The sequence below is a fragment of the Trachypithecus francoisi genome, unplaced genomic scaffold (assembly GCF_009764315.1).
Source record: "Trachypithecus francoisi isolate TF-2019V2 unplaced genomic scaffold, Tfra_2.0 Contig01436, whole genome shotgun sequence".
Taxonomy (NCBI): Eukaryota; Metazoa; Chordata; class Mammalia; order Primates; family Cercopithecidae; genus Trachypithecus; species Trachypithecus francoisi.
This window is the reverse complement of record NW_022681430.1, coordinates 815198-831967: the sequence shown is the minus strand read 5'-3', so window position 1 is coordinate 831967 and position 16770 is coordinate 815198. Positions and strand designations below refer to the sequence as shown.

Here is a 16770-nt window from a genome sequence, read left to right as displayed (position 1 = left end):
CTCACACCTGTAATCCCAGCACTTTGGGAGGCAGAGAGAGGCAGATCACTTGAGATCAGGAGTTCGAGACCAGTCTGGCCAACTTGGCAAAACCCTGTCTCTACTAAAAATAGAAAAATAAGCCGGGTGTGGTGGCACATGCCTGTAATCCCAGCTACTGGGGAGGCTGAGGCAGAAGAATCCTTTGAACCTGGGAAGCAGAGGTGGCAGTGAGCCAAGATTGTGCCACTGCACTCTTGCTTGGGTGACAGAGCGAGACTGTGTCTCAAAAACAAAAAACAAAACAAAAAAAACAACAACAAAACAAAACAAAAAAACAGTATTCAAATAAATATTAAATTTGAAAAGTGGGAAAATAATTTTTTCCATTTTGTAATGTAGAACATTAATGCCTGACCAAATAAAAGCAATAGGAAAGGTCTCAGTTTTCTGGGACATGGTTACATCTCTGTCATTCTCACACCTGTGTATTCTCTTTCATCATAGATTTGCAGCCACATGCCTTTGCACATACTGTTTTCCTTCCCTGGATGCTGCCTCACATTTAACATTTTTGGTGTGCCTTTTATGTGACCTAATTAGGGCAGGAAGATACAGTGGTAAACAAGATTAAATTGGTCCCATCCTAATAGAGTTTACAATTTAATAGGGTTAGGGAAAGAGATACTCAATAAAAACACACCTAAATGGCATAATGGTCCTTGGGGAAAGTGTTACGAAGGAGAAGTACAGGGGGCTGTGTGTGGATAGAAAAGGGAATCTAACCTAATCTAAAGGCTTAGGAGAGTTTGACCTGAGGAAGACTTTTCAGCTGAGACCTGAAGAATTAATAGGAATTAATTAGAAAATTGGAGAGTTGAAAAGGGTATGTTTGTTTTAGGTAGAGGGAACACATTGTTCTTATGGCCTGCAGCAAGGAGGAATAATCGGAAATACGAAGGAGGTCTGTGTGATTGGCAGTTAGTGAGCAAGAGGGAGAAGCAGCAACTGTGATGTAGAAGACATGTGCAGAGGCCTTGCAGTTGACAGTTATGTTTTTGTACTTTATCCAAAAAGTAGTGGGAAATCATTGAGGGCTTTTGAGGATGGGATGAGGACTGTGCTTACATGTTCAAATTAATGTTTGACAGTGGTACCTTTGGCTGTTCTGTGGAGAAAGCATTGTGGGGTACAAGGTAGAAGTCAGTAGACTAAACAGACTATTTAGTCTGCTTGAATTGGCAGGACTTAGTGAGAGATGGATTTGACATGGAGTATAAGAGAAAGGGAGATGTCAAGGATGATTTCTAGGTTTCTGGATTGAATCCAGTGTGGATAATCAGCATTTTTATTGAGAGTTTAGGAACTACTAGAGAAGGAGCAGTTTTGGAGGGAAAGATCAAGAGCTGTTTTGACAGTACTTGCTCTCTGGCTTCTTGTTCTTTTACTTCAGAAATTCCCACTCTGACAAGATTCTGCTCAAAATTGCCCTCCTGTGAAAATACTGTAAAATTCTCTCCCCGCCAATCTCCAGGAGGGTAGTAAACTGTGCTCTTGTGTCGCTTGGTAAAGTCTTCTCTTAGCATAATAATTATATATGTACTTGCCTGTCTCCCCCACCAGACTGTGATTCCTTTGGCAAGGAAGTATCTTATTTGTTTGGTGTCACTGAAATATGGGTGAATATTTCCTCAAGTGTTTTCCACTGAGTTTTGTATAGTGAAGGGTTACTTTAACATCTGGGTAATGCTGGAGTAAGTTAATGTTGGGTTTTTTTTTTTTTTTTTGAGATGGAATCTCGCTCTGTGCCCAGGCTGGAGTGCAGTGGCGCGATCTCGGCTCACTGCAAGCTCCGCCTCCTGGGTTCAGGCCATTCTCCTGCCTCAGCATCTCCGAGTAACTGGGACTACAGGTGCCCACCACCACGCTCAGCTAATTTTTTGTATTTTTAATAGAGACGGGATTTCACTGTGGTCTCGATCTCCTGACCTCATGATCCGCCCGCCTCGGCCTCCCAAAGTGCTGAGGTTACAAGCATGAGCCACCGCGCCTGGCAATGTTGTTTTTTTATTTTGAGATGGGGTCTCACTGTGTCACCCAGGCTGGTGTGCAGTGGTGTGGTCTCAGCTCACTGCAACCTCTACCTCCTGGACTCAAGCGATCCTCCCACGTCAGCTTCCCCAGTAGCTGGGACTACAGATGTGCATTACCACGCCGGCTAAGTTTTGTATTTTTTGTAGAGACAGGGGTTCACCATGTTGCCCAGGCTGCTCTTGAACTCTTGGAATCAAGTGATCCACCTGCCTTGGCCTCCCAAAGTGCTGGGACTACAGACATAATCACCATGCCTGGCCAGTTAATGTTTCTTTACTGTAGAACTTTTCATAGCCTTTTATTTTCTGAGGTGGAAAGGCATAACATACGCATTTTTTTCCCAGATTATTTCTTTTCCCCTTCCCCAGCTCTTGTTTTCTGAGTATCTAATGTTACTAGTGTTGAAGGTAAGAGGTGGAGTTAGGAACACTCAGTGGGAAATGCTGATTTGCGCATGTGCCTGACACTGAGTAGGCATGTAATTCACTGAGTGTGGTCTATGGAATAAAGCAAACCTGTCAGCTCTAGGAGAATGTCGCTGGATGTTTTTGGGAAGCTCTTTTTGCTTATAGTTGCTGCAAATGTATTTCTTTCACCCCCAGTGATCAAAACAAACATCAAGGGATGAGAATTTACTGTCTATTGTTTGTTGCTGCCAGGCTAAAAAAGATAGGTGGCATGAGATGACAGATTTTGTTCTGTTTCTTTGTAGCTAAGCTGGGGAAAACTGAACAAAAAATTCTTTGGTCTTTTTATTTAACTCCTAGCATTAAAACAGTGTCTTTCTTACACTAACTGGGTTGTTCACGAAATAACCAGAGTTATACTAATAACTTTAACTTTTTTGTAAAAGAATTACATGTTCAGTGTTTTTCTAAGGGCTGTTGATAGAACGGGACACAAAAACCTAGGTTTCAGGGAAATAAAGATAGGATAGATTAAATGGGGAAGACACTGCTCTTTTTTTTTTTTTTTAAGAGTATATGAATTTACTTTAGAGGGGAATTTTCCTTTTCCCTCCCAAAAGTTAGAGTGCTCTAATGATCCATTTTTAGAGTGGAACCTAGTGGAAAGTTTTACTGGGAAGTCACTGACTCAAACAGGAAATATATTTGATTTTAAATTTAGATTTTATTTTGTAATGCCAAATGGCATTATTGTATTATATTTACTGCTGGTAAATTTACTGCTGACTCTAACTGCTGTTATCTTATAGTCATGTGGAGTGGGTAGGTACTTTTGCTCTACAAACTTTATTTGGCTATAAAGTTAATGAAAATAATTCTTTTTTCATTTCTTTTTATATATTTTTTGAGTGATATAAAATATAGCCTAAATTAGTAGGGTTAAGGGTTTCATAACCACATCCACATTTATACTCCCACATCTTAAGTTGTGTGTTTTCATTTATTTACCCTGTCCTTTATTATTGCATATGTTTATTTCCAAATTAGAGTAGCTTGGAATGACAAGGAAAACTTGATGATCTTTAGTTCTGCTATTAGAAAAGAAGTTATCAGCCTCTGTCACCAGTTTTGTATTCCCTTGGCTATCAGGACCACTCTTTAGAACTAAACCTCTGAGGATACTGTAAAGAGCAGATAAAAATCTGTGGATAGAGATTACTTTGTCCATTTATTTTAAGAAATGACTAAAGAAAGAAAAAAAGGCTGCTGAATATATTCCTAGTGGCTATGATAGAGACTGAATGAGTAAAATGTAGTGATTTTTTAGCAAGGAAACCACTGAAATTTTGATGCTTTTTTTTTTTTTTTTTTTTTTTTGAGACTGAGTTTCACTCTTGTCACTCGGGCTGGAGTGCAATGGCATGATCTTGGCTCACTGCAACCTCCACCTCCCGGGTTTGGGTTCAAGCGATTCTCCTGCCTCAGCCTCCTGAGTAGCCGGGATTACAGTCATGCACCACCATGTCTGGCTAATTTTTATATTTTTAGTAGAGACAGGGTTTTGCCATGTTAGCCAGGCTGGTCTCGAACTCCTGACCTCAGGTGATGCACCCACCTCAGCCTCCCAGAGTGCTGGGATTATAGACATGAGCCACCATGCCCACTTGGACGATTCTTTTTCTTTAGTTAGCAATCTGGTCATCCCAAGGCTGTGCATACCCTCACACAAAAATGATGATAAAAAGTTATCTAGATCTGGTAATCTTCAGTCCTGGTAATCTTGGAAAAGCCACAGCTCAGGACACTTTTTTTTTTTTGTATGCTTCTCTCTGCACTTCGGGCTTCTAATAGAGGATTTATTGTCCTAGAAAATAATTTTAATTATAGAAACTCCCACATTTGTTTCAGGTCGATCTTCTCTCTTTCCCTTTGAAGATGCCTTCCTGGACGACAGCCATGGCGATCAGGCCTTGTCATCTGGCTTAAGTTCTCCCACTCGCTGTCAAAATGGGGAACGAGTAGAACGCTACTCTAGAAAGGTGTTTGTTGGAGGCCTTCCTCCTGATATTGATGAAGGTACTATGCATTCATTAATGATTTTGCAAAGGCTGAATTTGTTCTTTGTGTGTTCTGACCCTGCCTCTCCTCTCCAAGTCAACTTTAGGACATTTATATCTTAGTGTATAGGAGGTGAGACTATTTGGTAGGTTAGAAAGTAATAGTCTATTATTGTACTAAGTACTTCATGTTACATTATCTCATTTAATCCTGATAGCTGTCTTATAAGGATATCCTAGCATCTCCATTTTATAGATAAGGAAACTGAGGATCAGAGAGAAATAATTTGTTCAGGGTTATATAGCTGATGGTGCAGTTACAACTCAAATTCAATTAGATTCCAGAGCTTTTGCTCATGTCCATCACACCAGACCATCTCACATTTTAATATAAATACTGGCCAGTGCAGTGGCTCACTCCTGTAATCCCAGTACTTTGGGAGGCCAAGGTGGGAGGATTACTTGAGCCCAGGGGTTCAAAACCAGCCTGGGCAACATAGCAAGACCCTGTCTCTACAAAAAAGATTAGCCGGGTATGGTGGTGCATGCCTGTACTCCCAGCTACTTGGGAGACTGAGGTGAGAAGTCACTTGAGCTCAGGAGTTTGAGGTTACAGTGAGCTGTGATCACACCACTGAACTCCAGCCTGGGTGACAGAGTGAAACCCTGTCTCATAAGTAAATAAATAAATAAAAACAATTACCTATTTTAAAAAGCATAATCCCCCTCTTTAAAAGAATGAAAATGAATTCGAATTTTTCTTAATAATAGTTTTGAGATGCTATCAGTCCAAAAGTGAGTGTTCACTTATGCCTAAAGCCAGTTTATTTTAGCACACAGTAAGTTGTCAATAAATATTTGTTGAAAGGATGAATGAAATAAAATTGTGACAAAGTTAACTTAAGCAAAAAACAACTCTAGTTCCAGTAGGCTTTGGTTCTGATATAAAAATACTATCTGATATTCTAACAGTCTTGTTTTTCCAGCATTTTTCTAGCTATGACACACTTCTAATTTATGATGATTTCCTTTTTTCATGGTGAGAGGAGAAAAGTCTCAAAAAGTAGTGTTATTTTAGACTGACTACATTAAAGTTATACATAGCTGAACGCTTATTTTCCTCCAAATTGTTCTTGTATTCATGTTAATCTCATCTATTGATTAGATTTTCTTCAAGACAATTCTTAAGATCATGGCTGAGAGAGTGATACCCTAAACCTGAGTAGGAGCCAGGTTATAACCTCTGCTTGGAGTCATATGTCAGAAGGAAAATATAAATGTGTTGATCTATAATTTTTGATATATTTTCTATATAGGGTATGTAATATGTAGTTATTAAAGATAGCATTGGCTGTCAACATTTTCTTATCACCCAATGGAATTACCTACTTATTGCCCCTACTCCTCCCCAAAAGAATCATATCTATTTCTTAAATAATCTTAGAGGTTCCATACAAGTGAAACCATATTTTAAATATTTTCTGTACCTTACTTCCTAAAAATCAGAGAACATTCCTATTTGTAGAATCTTTCTATTTGACATAGAAGTCACCTTAGTTAAATATGAGATATTTTTCTTCCAAATTCTTTATGTCAAGTTTTTTGGCAGTGAAAAGAAATGAATTATAGTTAGAAACACACTTTACATGATTAAAAATGAATAACCAAATGTACACCCAAGCAGTGGTATTTCACTTAGTAGGTTTCACTTCTGTAAAAATGCTTTAGAAAACAACCCTCAAAACATTTTTTTAAACTAAAAAGACATGTTTTGTGCTATTCTGGTTTTCTGATTGCAATATTTTTTTCTCTTTTGCTAAGATTCTTTCTTTGTTTTGTAGATGAGATCACTGCCAGCTTTCGCAGGTTTGGACCTCTCGTGGTAGACTGGCCTCACAAAGCTGAAAGCAAGTCGTATTTTCCTCCCAAAGGTAATGCTCTTAGAATGTCTCCACTGCCTGCCTGTTGGAGAGATAGCATGACAGTTCAATAAAAGGCAGCCTTTTACTGTTGAATTTAGCTGTTGAATTTTAGCTATTGAATTTTTTCAATAGCTGTTGCATTTTTCCCCCAATTAGGAAAACATTTTAACGTTTATCATCCTTTTGTGTATTACGTTTCCACTTAGAGACTCTTCCCCAGAAGCACACTGATTGTTCCATGGCACCGATTTTATTGACAGTGAGACCCTGGGAGTCTGTTGTTGATGAGCCTCCTGCTAATTTTCATTATTTTGAAAGAAAAGATCTAGGGTTTTGAGGAATGTCAGCAATGGTAAAGGAAAAGATTATTTAGGGTCAGATTTTATTTGCGTTCCATAACCCTATGGTTTTATAGATTTTGTAAACCCCAAACGTGGGAAACCTAGTGACTAAAGAATGGCATTGTACAAAATTATCTTTATCCACATCTGTATCTTAAGTGACTTAGCCTGTTTGGGAGTGGAGGGCAAACTAGCAAAAGACTCTCCATATGACCCTGCTTCTATGATTTTTGGGGAGGCTCATTTGATAATTTATGAGGGCATGAAAATATATTGCTTTGTTCATACTTTGTCATTTCTGCAGAATCTAGGGAACTTTACTGGTGATATTCACTTGGGTGTGTTCCTAGGTTTATATAGAAGAATGTTTTACGTTAAAGGTTTTGTTTGTTACATTCTGTAGATAGGTTTCAAGAATACATTTCATTTCAGATAAATGGCTTTTTGATACATATTATTGTATAATATTACTCAGCACAAAAAGATGGAGTGAAAATACTTGTCCTTCCTGTGCCTCATAAATGAATCAAATTATAGCTTAACCTGAGGAAGGCAAGTGGCTTCCTTTTATGTCTGGTTTATTAGGTTTCTTTGTCAGTTGTACTTCTCCAAAGCTCACTCTCTTTATAACCCACAAAAATAAGTTAATACAGAGTTACTTGTTCTTTTTTTTTTTTTTTTTGAGACAGAGTCTTGCTCTGTTGCCCAGGCTAGAGTGCAATGGCACGATCTCGGCTCCTGCAACCTCCATCTCTCGGGTTCAAGCCATTCTCCTGTCTCAGCCTCCTGAGTAGCTGGGATTACAGGCATGCACTACCAGGTCTGACTAATTTTTGTATTTTTGGTAGAGACAGGGTTTCACCATGTTGGCCAGGCTGGTCTCGAACTCCTGACCTCATGATCCGCCCACCTCGGCCTTCCAAAGTGCTGGGGTTACAGGCATGAGCCCCCATGCCCGGCGGTTGCTTCTTAACATTCTTTTGTTAATTCCAGAAAAATTTGTAAGTTAAAAATATTAAGTTTATAGTAATCAGAAAAGATGATCATCATGCTGGTTGTTTCGGTGAAAGAATATGTTCATCACACTATGGTGCAAGTATTATATTATGTAATGATACACGTATGAAATATGTTACTAGCAATGCTAATTATTTGATGCATCAGAGTAGTGTTTTTTTTTTTTTTTTTCAGTGAATGAATGTGTTCACCACATTGTGGTATAAGTAACATACTCTATAAAACGACATGTATAAAATATTTTTCTGACCTGCCTGGTGAAGATGATGAAACCCTGTCTCTACTAAAAATACAAAAATTAGCCGGGCGTGGTGGTGGGTACCTGTAATCCTAGCTACTCGGGAAGCTGAGGCAGAGAATTGCTTGAACCGGGGAGGCAGAGGTTGCAGTGAGCCGAGATCACGCCACTGCACTCCAGCCTGAGCGACAGAGTGAGACTCCCTCTCAAAAAAAAAAAAAAAAAAAAATTATCTAAGAGTGATAGTTACAAAAAAATGCTGAGAAAGTTATAAAAATAATTCTGAGATAAAAGCCATTAGATGATCACTGTAAAAAGTAAAAATGAAGATAAACATGTATGTGGTCATGTTTAAAGGAAATTATCCCAATCTACCTCTACTTGGGATTATCACTGTATACATTTTGCTAAATATCCTTCTGAAATCTCTTTATAAATATATACATTTATGTGAAATTTTGAATTATACTATGTATGCTGTTTTATAACCTACATTTCCCTCCCTAGCAATGTTAACATCTTTCTATAACAAACCTACATTATCCTTAATGACCTTAGTTTATTTAATTAAGCCTCTTGATGGCGTGTAAGTTGCTTCCAATGGCTTTCTTTCATAAATCCTGCTATATCCTTGTGCCTTCAACTTTTTGCCCTTTTATAATTACCTCTTTGGGTAAATTTCTCAAAGCGAAATTCCATGTTCATACAGATTGCCAGAATGCACTAAGAAGGTTCATATACATTTATGTTTCCATTGATAACACCAAATTTGCAAAACTATGTACATTTTTTTGAGACAGGGTCTCACTCTGTTGCCCAGGCTGGAACACACAATCTTGGCTCACTGCAATCTCCACCTGTTGGGCTCAAGTGATCCTCCCACCTTAGCCTCCCGAGTAGCTGGGATCACAGGCATGTGCTACCACGCCTGGCTAATTTTTGTAGTTTTGACACAGACGGGGTTTTGACGTGTTGCCTGGGCTGGTCTCAAACTCTTGAGCTGAAGCAATCTGCCTGCCTTGGTCTCCCAAAGTGCTGGGATTACAGACATGAGTCACCGTGCCAAGCCCAAAACTAAGTTTTATTGAGGCTTTTTCAGTCTTTGCCAATCTGATGGCTAAACTGACAACTTTTTTTTTTTTTTTAATCTTGCTAACTATATATTTCATCCATTTTAATTTTGGGATATTTGTCTTTTTGTAAAGACTCCTTTTTTTAATTTTTATTTTTTACAGGTACCTAGTAGATATATATTAATATATTTACGGAGTACATGAGGTTTTTGTTTGTTTGTTTGTTTGTTTGTTTTGCTTTGTTTTTTTTGACAGCATCTCACTCTGTTGCTCTAGCTAGAGTGCAGTGGTATGATCTCGGCTCACTGCAACCTCTGCCTCCCGGGTTCAAGCAATTCTCCTGCCTCAGCCTCCTGAGTAGCTGGGACTACAGGCGTGTGCCACCACACCCAGCTAAGTTTTGTATTTTTAGTAGAGACAGGTTTTCACCATATTGGCCAGGCTGGTCTCGAACTCCTGACTTCAGGATCCGCCTGCCTTGGCCTCCCAAAGTGCTGGGATTACAGGTGTGAGCCACCGTGCCTGGCCAAGATATTTTGATATAGGCATACAATAAGTAAAATCACATTGGGGTAAATGGGGTATCCATCACCTCAAGCATTTGTCATTTCTTTCTGTTATAAACATTCCAGTTATACTTTAGTTATTTACAAATACGCAGTAGGCTGGCCGCGGTGGCTCAAGCCTGTAATCCCAGCACTTTGGGAAGCTGAGACGGGTGGATCACGAAGTCAGGAGATCAAGACCATCCTGGCTAACACGGTGAAACCCTGTCTCTACTAAAAAAATACAAAAAATTAGCCGGGCATGGTGGCAGGTGCCTATAGTCCCAGCTACTCGGGAGGCTGAGGCAGGAGAATGGCGTGAACCTGGGAGGCAGAGCTTGCAGTGAGCCGAGATCGTGCCACTGCACTCCAGCCTGGGAGACAGAGCGAGACTCCTTCTCAAAAAAAAAAAAAATATGCAGTAGATTATTGTTGACTGTAGTCACCCTGTCTTACTGTCAAAGACCAGATCTTATTCATTCCATCTAATTAAGTTTTTGTACGCATTAACCATGCCCACTTTTACCCACCCACCCCCACCTTCTTTCCAGCCTCTGGTAACTTACGTCATTCTATTTTCTGTCATTATGAGTTCAATTGTTTTGATTTTTAGCTCTCATAAATGGGAAGTTTGTCTTTCTGTGCCTGGCTTATTTTTTTTTAACACATAATGTCCTCCAGTTCCATCCATATTGTTGCAGATGACAGGACTTTTTTTTTTATGTCTGAATACCACTCCACTGTGTGTATGTACCACATATTCTTTTTTTTTTTTTTGGTGAGATGGAGTTTCACTCTTGTTGCCTAAGCTGGAGTGCAATGGCACAATCTTGGCTTACCGCAAACTCCACCTCTGGGGTTTAAGAGATTCTCCTGCCTCAGCCTCCCAAGTAGCTGGGATTACAGGCATGTGCCATCATGCCCGGCTAATTTTGCATTTTTAGTAAAGATGGAGTTTCTTCATGTTGGTCAGGCTGGTCTCAAACTCCTGACCTCAGGTAATCCACCTGCCCCAGCCTCCCAGAGTGCTGGAATTACAGGCGTGAGCCACAGTGCCTAGTCATGTACCACATATTCTTTATCCATTCATCTGTCGACAAATGGATAAAGGTTGTTTTGAAATCCTGGCTATTGTGAATAGTGCTGCAACAAACATGGGAGTACAGGTATCTATCTCTTTGATATACTGATTTCCTTTCTTTTGGTTATATACCTAGCAGTACGGTTGATAGATCATGTGGTAGCTCTATTTTTAGTTTTTTGAGGAACCTCCATACTGTTCTTCATAGTGGCTATACTAATTTATATTCCCACCAACAGCACACAAGTGTTCCCTTTTCTTCACATCCTCACCAGCATTTGTTATTGCCTGTCTTTTGGATAAAAAACATTTTAACTGTGGTGAGATGATATCACATTGTAGTTTTGATCTGCCTTTCGCTGACAATCAGTAATATTGAGCACTTTTTCATATATCTCTTTGCCATTTGTATGTCGTCTTTTGAGAAATGCCTGTTCAGATCTTTTACCCCCACTCCTTTTTTTTTCCTCAAAAAGTGACATGTATTCAAAGAAAAAAATTACAAGATGTACATCTCTTGGCTGTCTTTCCTTCTGCCTCCTGCTGTTCCTCAGTTTCCCAAGATTGAATCCTGGCTGGGGCTAGGTAGCAGGATAGCCCCTCAGATGAGGTCAGCAACATTGAGGGCCATCTGCTAAATGGAGGTGTTGTATAAGGTCTCAGTTTCTTAAAGAGTCCTCTTGTTGTCTTCTGTCACCATGTTAATAGCCACACTCTTATGGCCAAACTGTCCACCTCAACCGATTCTGTGGATACAGTTTTCCTTGTTGGTGGGAAGGTCACAGTTGATAACTAAAGAAACCTGCTGCACATGAGTGCTTCTGGCTGCAGGTCAGTGCTAATCAATACTCTGTGAGAGCCAGAACAAAACTCCCTCATGATCACATTTCATTCCTTTGGTCCATATCTCCATGCATGGCAGTCCCAAGCATGCATCTTCTCAGTGAGCCAAACCACTTTCTTTTTTTTTTTTTTTTTTTTTTTTTTGAGACAGAGTCTTGCTCTGTCACCCAGGCTGGAGTGCAGTGGTGAGATCTCGGCTCACTGCAAGCTCCACCTCCTGGGTTCATGCCATTCTCCTGCCTCAGCCTCCGAGTAGCTGGGACTACAGGTGCCTGCCACCACGCCCGGCTAATTTCTTTTTGTATTTTTAGGAGAGATGGGATTTCACTGTGTTAGCCAGGATGGTCTCAATCTCCTGACCTCGTGATCTGCCTGCCTCGGCCTCCCAAAGTGCTGGGATTACAGGCGTGAGCCACTGCGCCCGGCTGAGCCAGTCTACCTTCTTTCCAGTGTTGATGAAGATGACTGCCTGGGTGACAGTCACGGTTTCATATAAGTCACACAATGTGCTCAACCTCCACTCCTTATGTTCCACATTGATGTAGAATTGGTGGATCCCCTCCAGGATCAACTCCTCCTTCTTGACAGGAATCCAAATGGGGTCCCTCATGAACTTCTTGGTCACCTTAAGCACATCTGAAGGCCTTGTGTCTGATAGCAAAACCACCTGAGTGTTGCTGTTAAGCTTTTGAAATATATCATAGATTGAGTCCTTGAATCCATGGCTTAACATTTCATCGACTTCGTCCAGTACAAATATCTTGATGTATTTGGGAGACAGGTATCTCTGGTTAAGCATATCAGACACGTGACCAGGGATACCCACGATGATGTGGGGAACTTCCACCTGCAGTTTCTGCACCTCAGCACGCACATTGGTGCCCCCAGTACAGGCATGACAGGAGGCACCCATGTAGTCTCCTAGTGTCATGACCACCTTCTCTATCTTTTGAGCCAATTATCAAGTGGGTGCTAGAACCAAGGCCTGGGTAGTCTTTAGATCTAATTCAATCTACTGCAGAATGTATATGGCAAAAGTGGCCATTTTCCCAGTCCCAGATAGGGCTTGAGTGATCACATCATAACCCTTGATACAAGAAGAGTGGCTCGCTGCTGGATGGCAGAGGACTTCTCAAAACCATAGGCATAGATGCCATGGAGGAGGAACTCCAAGAGGTTCCTATCATCAAAACTGTCAACAATCTCATTCCAGTTTCTCTCAATGATGCCTTCAGGCTCCATCTCAACTGGGTGAGCACTTTGGGAGGCCGAGGTGGGCAGATCACGAGGTCAGGAGTTCGAGACCAGCCTGATCAACATGGTGAAACCCCATCTCTACTAAAAATACAAAAATTAGCTGGGCGTGGTGGCCCACGCCTGTAACCCCAGCTACTCAGGAGACCGAGGCAGGAGAATTGCTTGAATCTGGGAGGGAGACTTTACAGTGAGCCGAAATCGTGCCCCTGCACTCCAGCCTGGGCGACAGAGCAAGACTCTGCCTTAGGAAAAAAAAAAAGAAAAGAAATACTCACTCTCAGACATGATCCTTAGAAACTCTCTTTTGCCCATTTTTAAATCAGATTGTTAGGTTTTTTTTTTTCCTATTGAGTTGTTTGAGCTCTTTATATATTATGAATCCCTTGTTAGATTGACAGTTTGTAACTATTTTTTCCCATTCTGTGGGTTGTCTCTTCACTTTGTTGACTGTTTCCTTTGCTGTGCAGAAACTTTTTAACTTGATGTGATCCCATTTGTCCATTTTGCTTTGGTTGCCTTTGCTTGTGGGATATTACTCAAGTAATTTTTGTGTCCAGACCAATGTCTTGGAGATTTTCCTCAATGTTTTTTTTGTTTGTTTGTATGTTTGTCCTAGCATTTTTTTTAGTAGTTTCATAGTTTGAGGTATTAATTTGAAGTTTTTTTTTTATTATTATACTTTAAGTTCTAGGGTACATGTGCACAACGTGCAGGTTTGTTACATAGGTATACATGTGCCAGGTTGGTTTGCTGCACCCATTAACTCATCATTTACAATAGGTATTTCTCTTAATGCTATCCCTCCCCCTGCTCCCAACCCCACGACAGGCCCTGGAGTGTGATGTTCCCCGCCCTGTGTCCGAGTGTTCTCATTGTTCAATTCCCACCTATGAGTGAGAATATGCGGTGTTTGGTTTTCTGTCCTTGTGATAGTTTGCTCACTCAGAATGATGGTTTCCAGCTGCATCCATGTCCCTGCAAAGGACATGAACTCATCCTTTTTTATGGCTGCATGATATTCCATGGTGTATATGTGCCACATTTTTTAAATTCAGTCTATCATTGATGGACATTTGAATTGGTTCCAAGTCTTTGCTATTGTGAATAGTGCCGCAGTAAACATACGTATGCATGTGTCTTTATAGTAGCAAGATTTATAATCCTTTGGGTATTTAGTAATGGGATCACTGGGTCAAATGGTCTTTCTAGTTCTAAATCCTTGAAGAATCGCCACACTGTCTGCCACAATGGTTGAACTAGTTTACACTCCCACCAACAGTATAAAAGCGTTCCTATTTCTCCACATCCTCTCCAGCATCTATTGTTTCCTGACTTTTTAATGATTGCCATTCTAACTGGTGTGAGATGGTATCTCATTGTGGTTTTGATTTGCATATCTCTGATGACCAGTGATGATGAGCATTTTTTTCATGTGTCTGTTGGCTGCATAAATGTATTCTTTTGAGAAGTGCCTGTTCATATCCTTTGCCCACTTTTTGATGGGGTTGTTTTTTTCTTGTAAATTTGTTTAAGTTCTTTGTAGATTCTGGATATGATCCCTTTGTCAGATGGATAGATTGCAAAAATTTTCTCACATTCTGTAGGTTACCTGCTCACTCTGATGGTAGTTTCTTTGGCTGTACAGAAGCTCTTTAGTTTCATTAGATCTGATTTGTCAATTTTGGCTTTTGTTGCCATTGCTTTTGGTGTTTTAGTCATGAAGTCCTTGCCAATAAATAAATACCTTTTATTGCCTATGTCCTGGATGGTATTGCCTAGGTTTTCTTCTAGGGTTTTTATGGTTTTAGGTCTAACATTTAAGTCTTTAATCCATCTGGAATTAATTTTTGTATAAGGTGTAAGGAAGGGATCCAGTTTCAGCTTTCTATGTATGGCTAGCCAGTTTTCCCAGCACCATTTATTAAATAGGGAATCCTTTCCCCATATTTTGTTTTTGTCAGGTTTGTCAAAGATCAGATGGTTGTAGATGTGTGGTGTTATTTCTGAGGCCTCTGCTCTATTCCATTAGTCTATATATCTGTTTTGGTAACAGTACCATGCTGTTTTGGTTGCTGTAGCCTTGTATATAGTTTGAAGTCAAGTAGCATGATGACTCCAGCTTTGTTCTTTTTGCCTAGGATTGTCTTAGCTATGCATTCTCATTTTTGGTTCCATATGAACTTTAAAGTAGTTTTTTCCAGTTCTGTGAAGAAAGTCATTAATAGCTTGATGAGGATGGCATTGAATCTATAAATTACCTTGGGCAGTATGGCCATTTTCATGATATTGATTCTTCCTATCCATGAGCATGGAATGTTCTTCCATTTGTTTGTGTCCTCTTTTATTTAGTTGAGTGGTTTGTAGTTCCTCTTGAAGAGGTCCTTCACATCCCTTGTAAGTTGGATTCCTAGGTATTTTATTTGTAGCAGTTGTGAATGAGAGTTCACTCATGATTTGGCTGTTTGTCTGATATTGGTGTATAGGAATGCTTGTGATTTTTGCACTTTGATTTTGTATCCTGAGACTTTGCTGAAGTTGCTTATCAGCTAAGGAGGTTTGGGGCTGAGATGATGGGGTTTTCTAAATATACAATCATGTTATCTGCAAACAGGGACCATTTGACTTCCTCTTTTCCTAATTGAATAACCTTTATTTCTTTCTCTTGCCTGATTGCCCTGGCTACAACTTCCAACACTATGTTGAATAGGAGTGGTGAGAGAGGGCATCCCTGTCTTGTGCCAGTTTTCAGAGGGAATGCTTCCGGTTTTTGCCCATTCAGTATGATATTGGCTGTAGGTTTTTCATAAATAGCTCTTATTATTTTGAGATATGTTCCATCAATACCTAGTTTATGGAGAGTTTTTAGCATGAAGGGCTGTTGAATTTTGTCAAAGGCCTTTTCTGCATCTATTGAGATAATCATGTGGTTTTTGTTGTTGGTTCTGTTTATGTGATGGATTATGTTTATTGATTTGCATATGTTGAACCAGCTTTGCATCCCAGGGATGAAGCCAACTTGATCGTGGTGGATAAGCTTTTTGATGTGCTGCTGGATTCAGTTTGCCAGTATTTTATTGAGGATTTTTGCATCCATGTTCATCAGGGATATTGGTTTAAAATTCTCTTTTTTTGTTGTGTCTCTCCCAGGCTTTGGTATCAGGATGATGCTGGACTCATAAAATGAGTTAGGGAGGATTCCCTCTTTTCCTATTGATTAGAATACTTTCAGAAAGAATGGTACCAGTTCCTCTTTGTACCTCTGGTAGAATTCGGCTGTGAATCCGTCTGGTCTTGGACTTTTTTTGGTTAGTGGGCTATTAATTATTGCCTCAATTTCAGAGCCTGTTATTGGTCTATTCAGAGATTCAGCTTCTTCCTGGTTTAGTCTTGGGAGGGTGTATGTGTGCAGGAATTTATCCATTTCTTCTAGATTTTCTAGTTTATTTGCGTAGGGGTGTTTATAGTATTCTTTGATGGTAGTTTGTATTTCTGTGGGATCGGTGGTGATATCCCCTTTATCATTTTTTATTGCATCAATTTGATTCTTCTCTCTTTTCTTTTTTATTAGTCTTGCTAGCAGTCTATCAATTTTGTTGATCTTTTCAAAAAACCAGCTCCTGGATTCATTGATTTTTTTGAAGGGTGTTTTGTGTCTCTATCTCCTTCAGTTCTGCTCTGATCTTCGTTATTTCTTGCCTTCTGCTAGCTTTTGAATGTGTTTGCTGTTGCTTCTGTAGTTCTTTTAATTGTCATGTTAGGGTGTTGATTTTAGATCTTTCCTGCTTTTTCTTGTGGGCATTTAGTGCTATAAATTTCCCTCTACACACTGCTTTAAATGTGTCCCAGAGATTCTGGTATGTTGTGTCTTTGTTCTTCTGGGTTTCAAAGAACATCTTTATTTCTGCCTTCATTTCGT

General features: G+C 39.8%; 1 protein-coding gene and 1 pseudogene across 7 annotated transcripts in view; one reads left to right on the top strand and one right to left on the bottom strand.

Moving 5' to 3' along the window:
- The window catches only part of CPEB3 (cytoplasmic polyadenylation element binding protein 3), a 255676-nt gene that overhangs the window by 143845 nt on the left and 95061 nt on the right, over positions 1–16770 (top strand). For all 7 annotated transcript variants that reach the window (XM_033224394.1, XM_033224380.1, XM_033224386.1 and 4 more), the window contains 2 exons: positions 4389–4556; positions 6379–6468. In XM_033224394.1, the coding sequence (XP_033080285.1) occupies positions 4389–4556; positions 6379–6468 (258 nt within the window). The remainder of the gene's footprint in view (positions 1–4388; positions 4557–6378; positions 6469–16770) is intronic.
- On the bottom strand, positions 11367–12839 carry LOC117092032 (annotated as a pseudogene).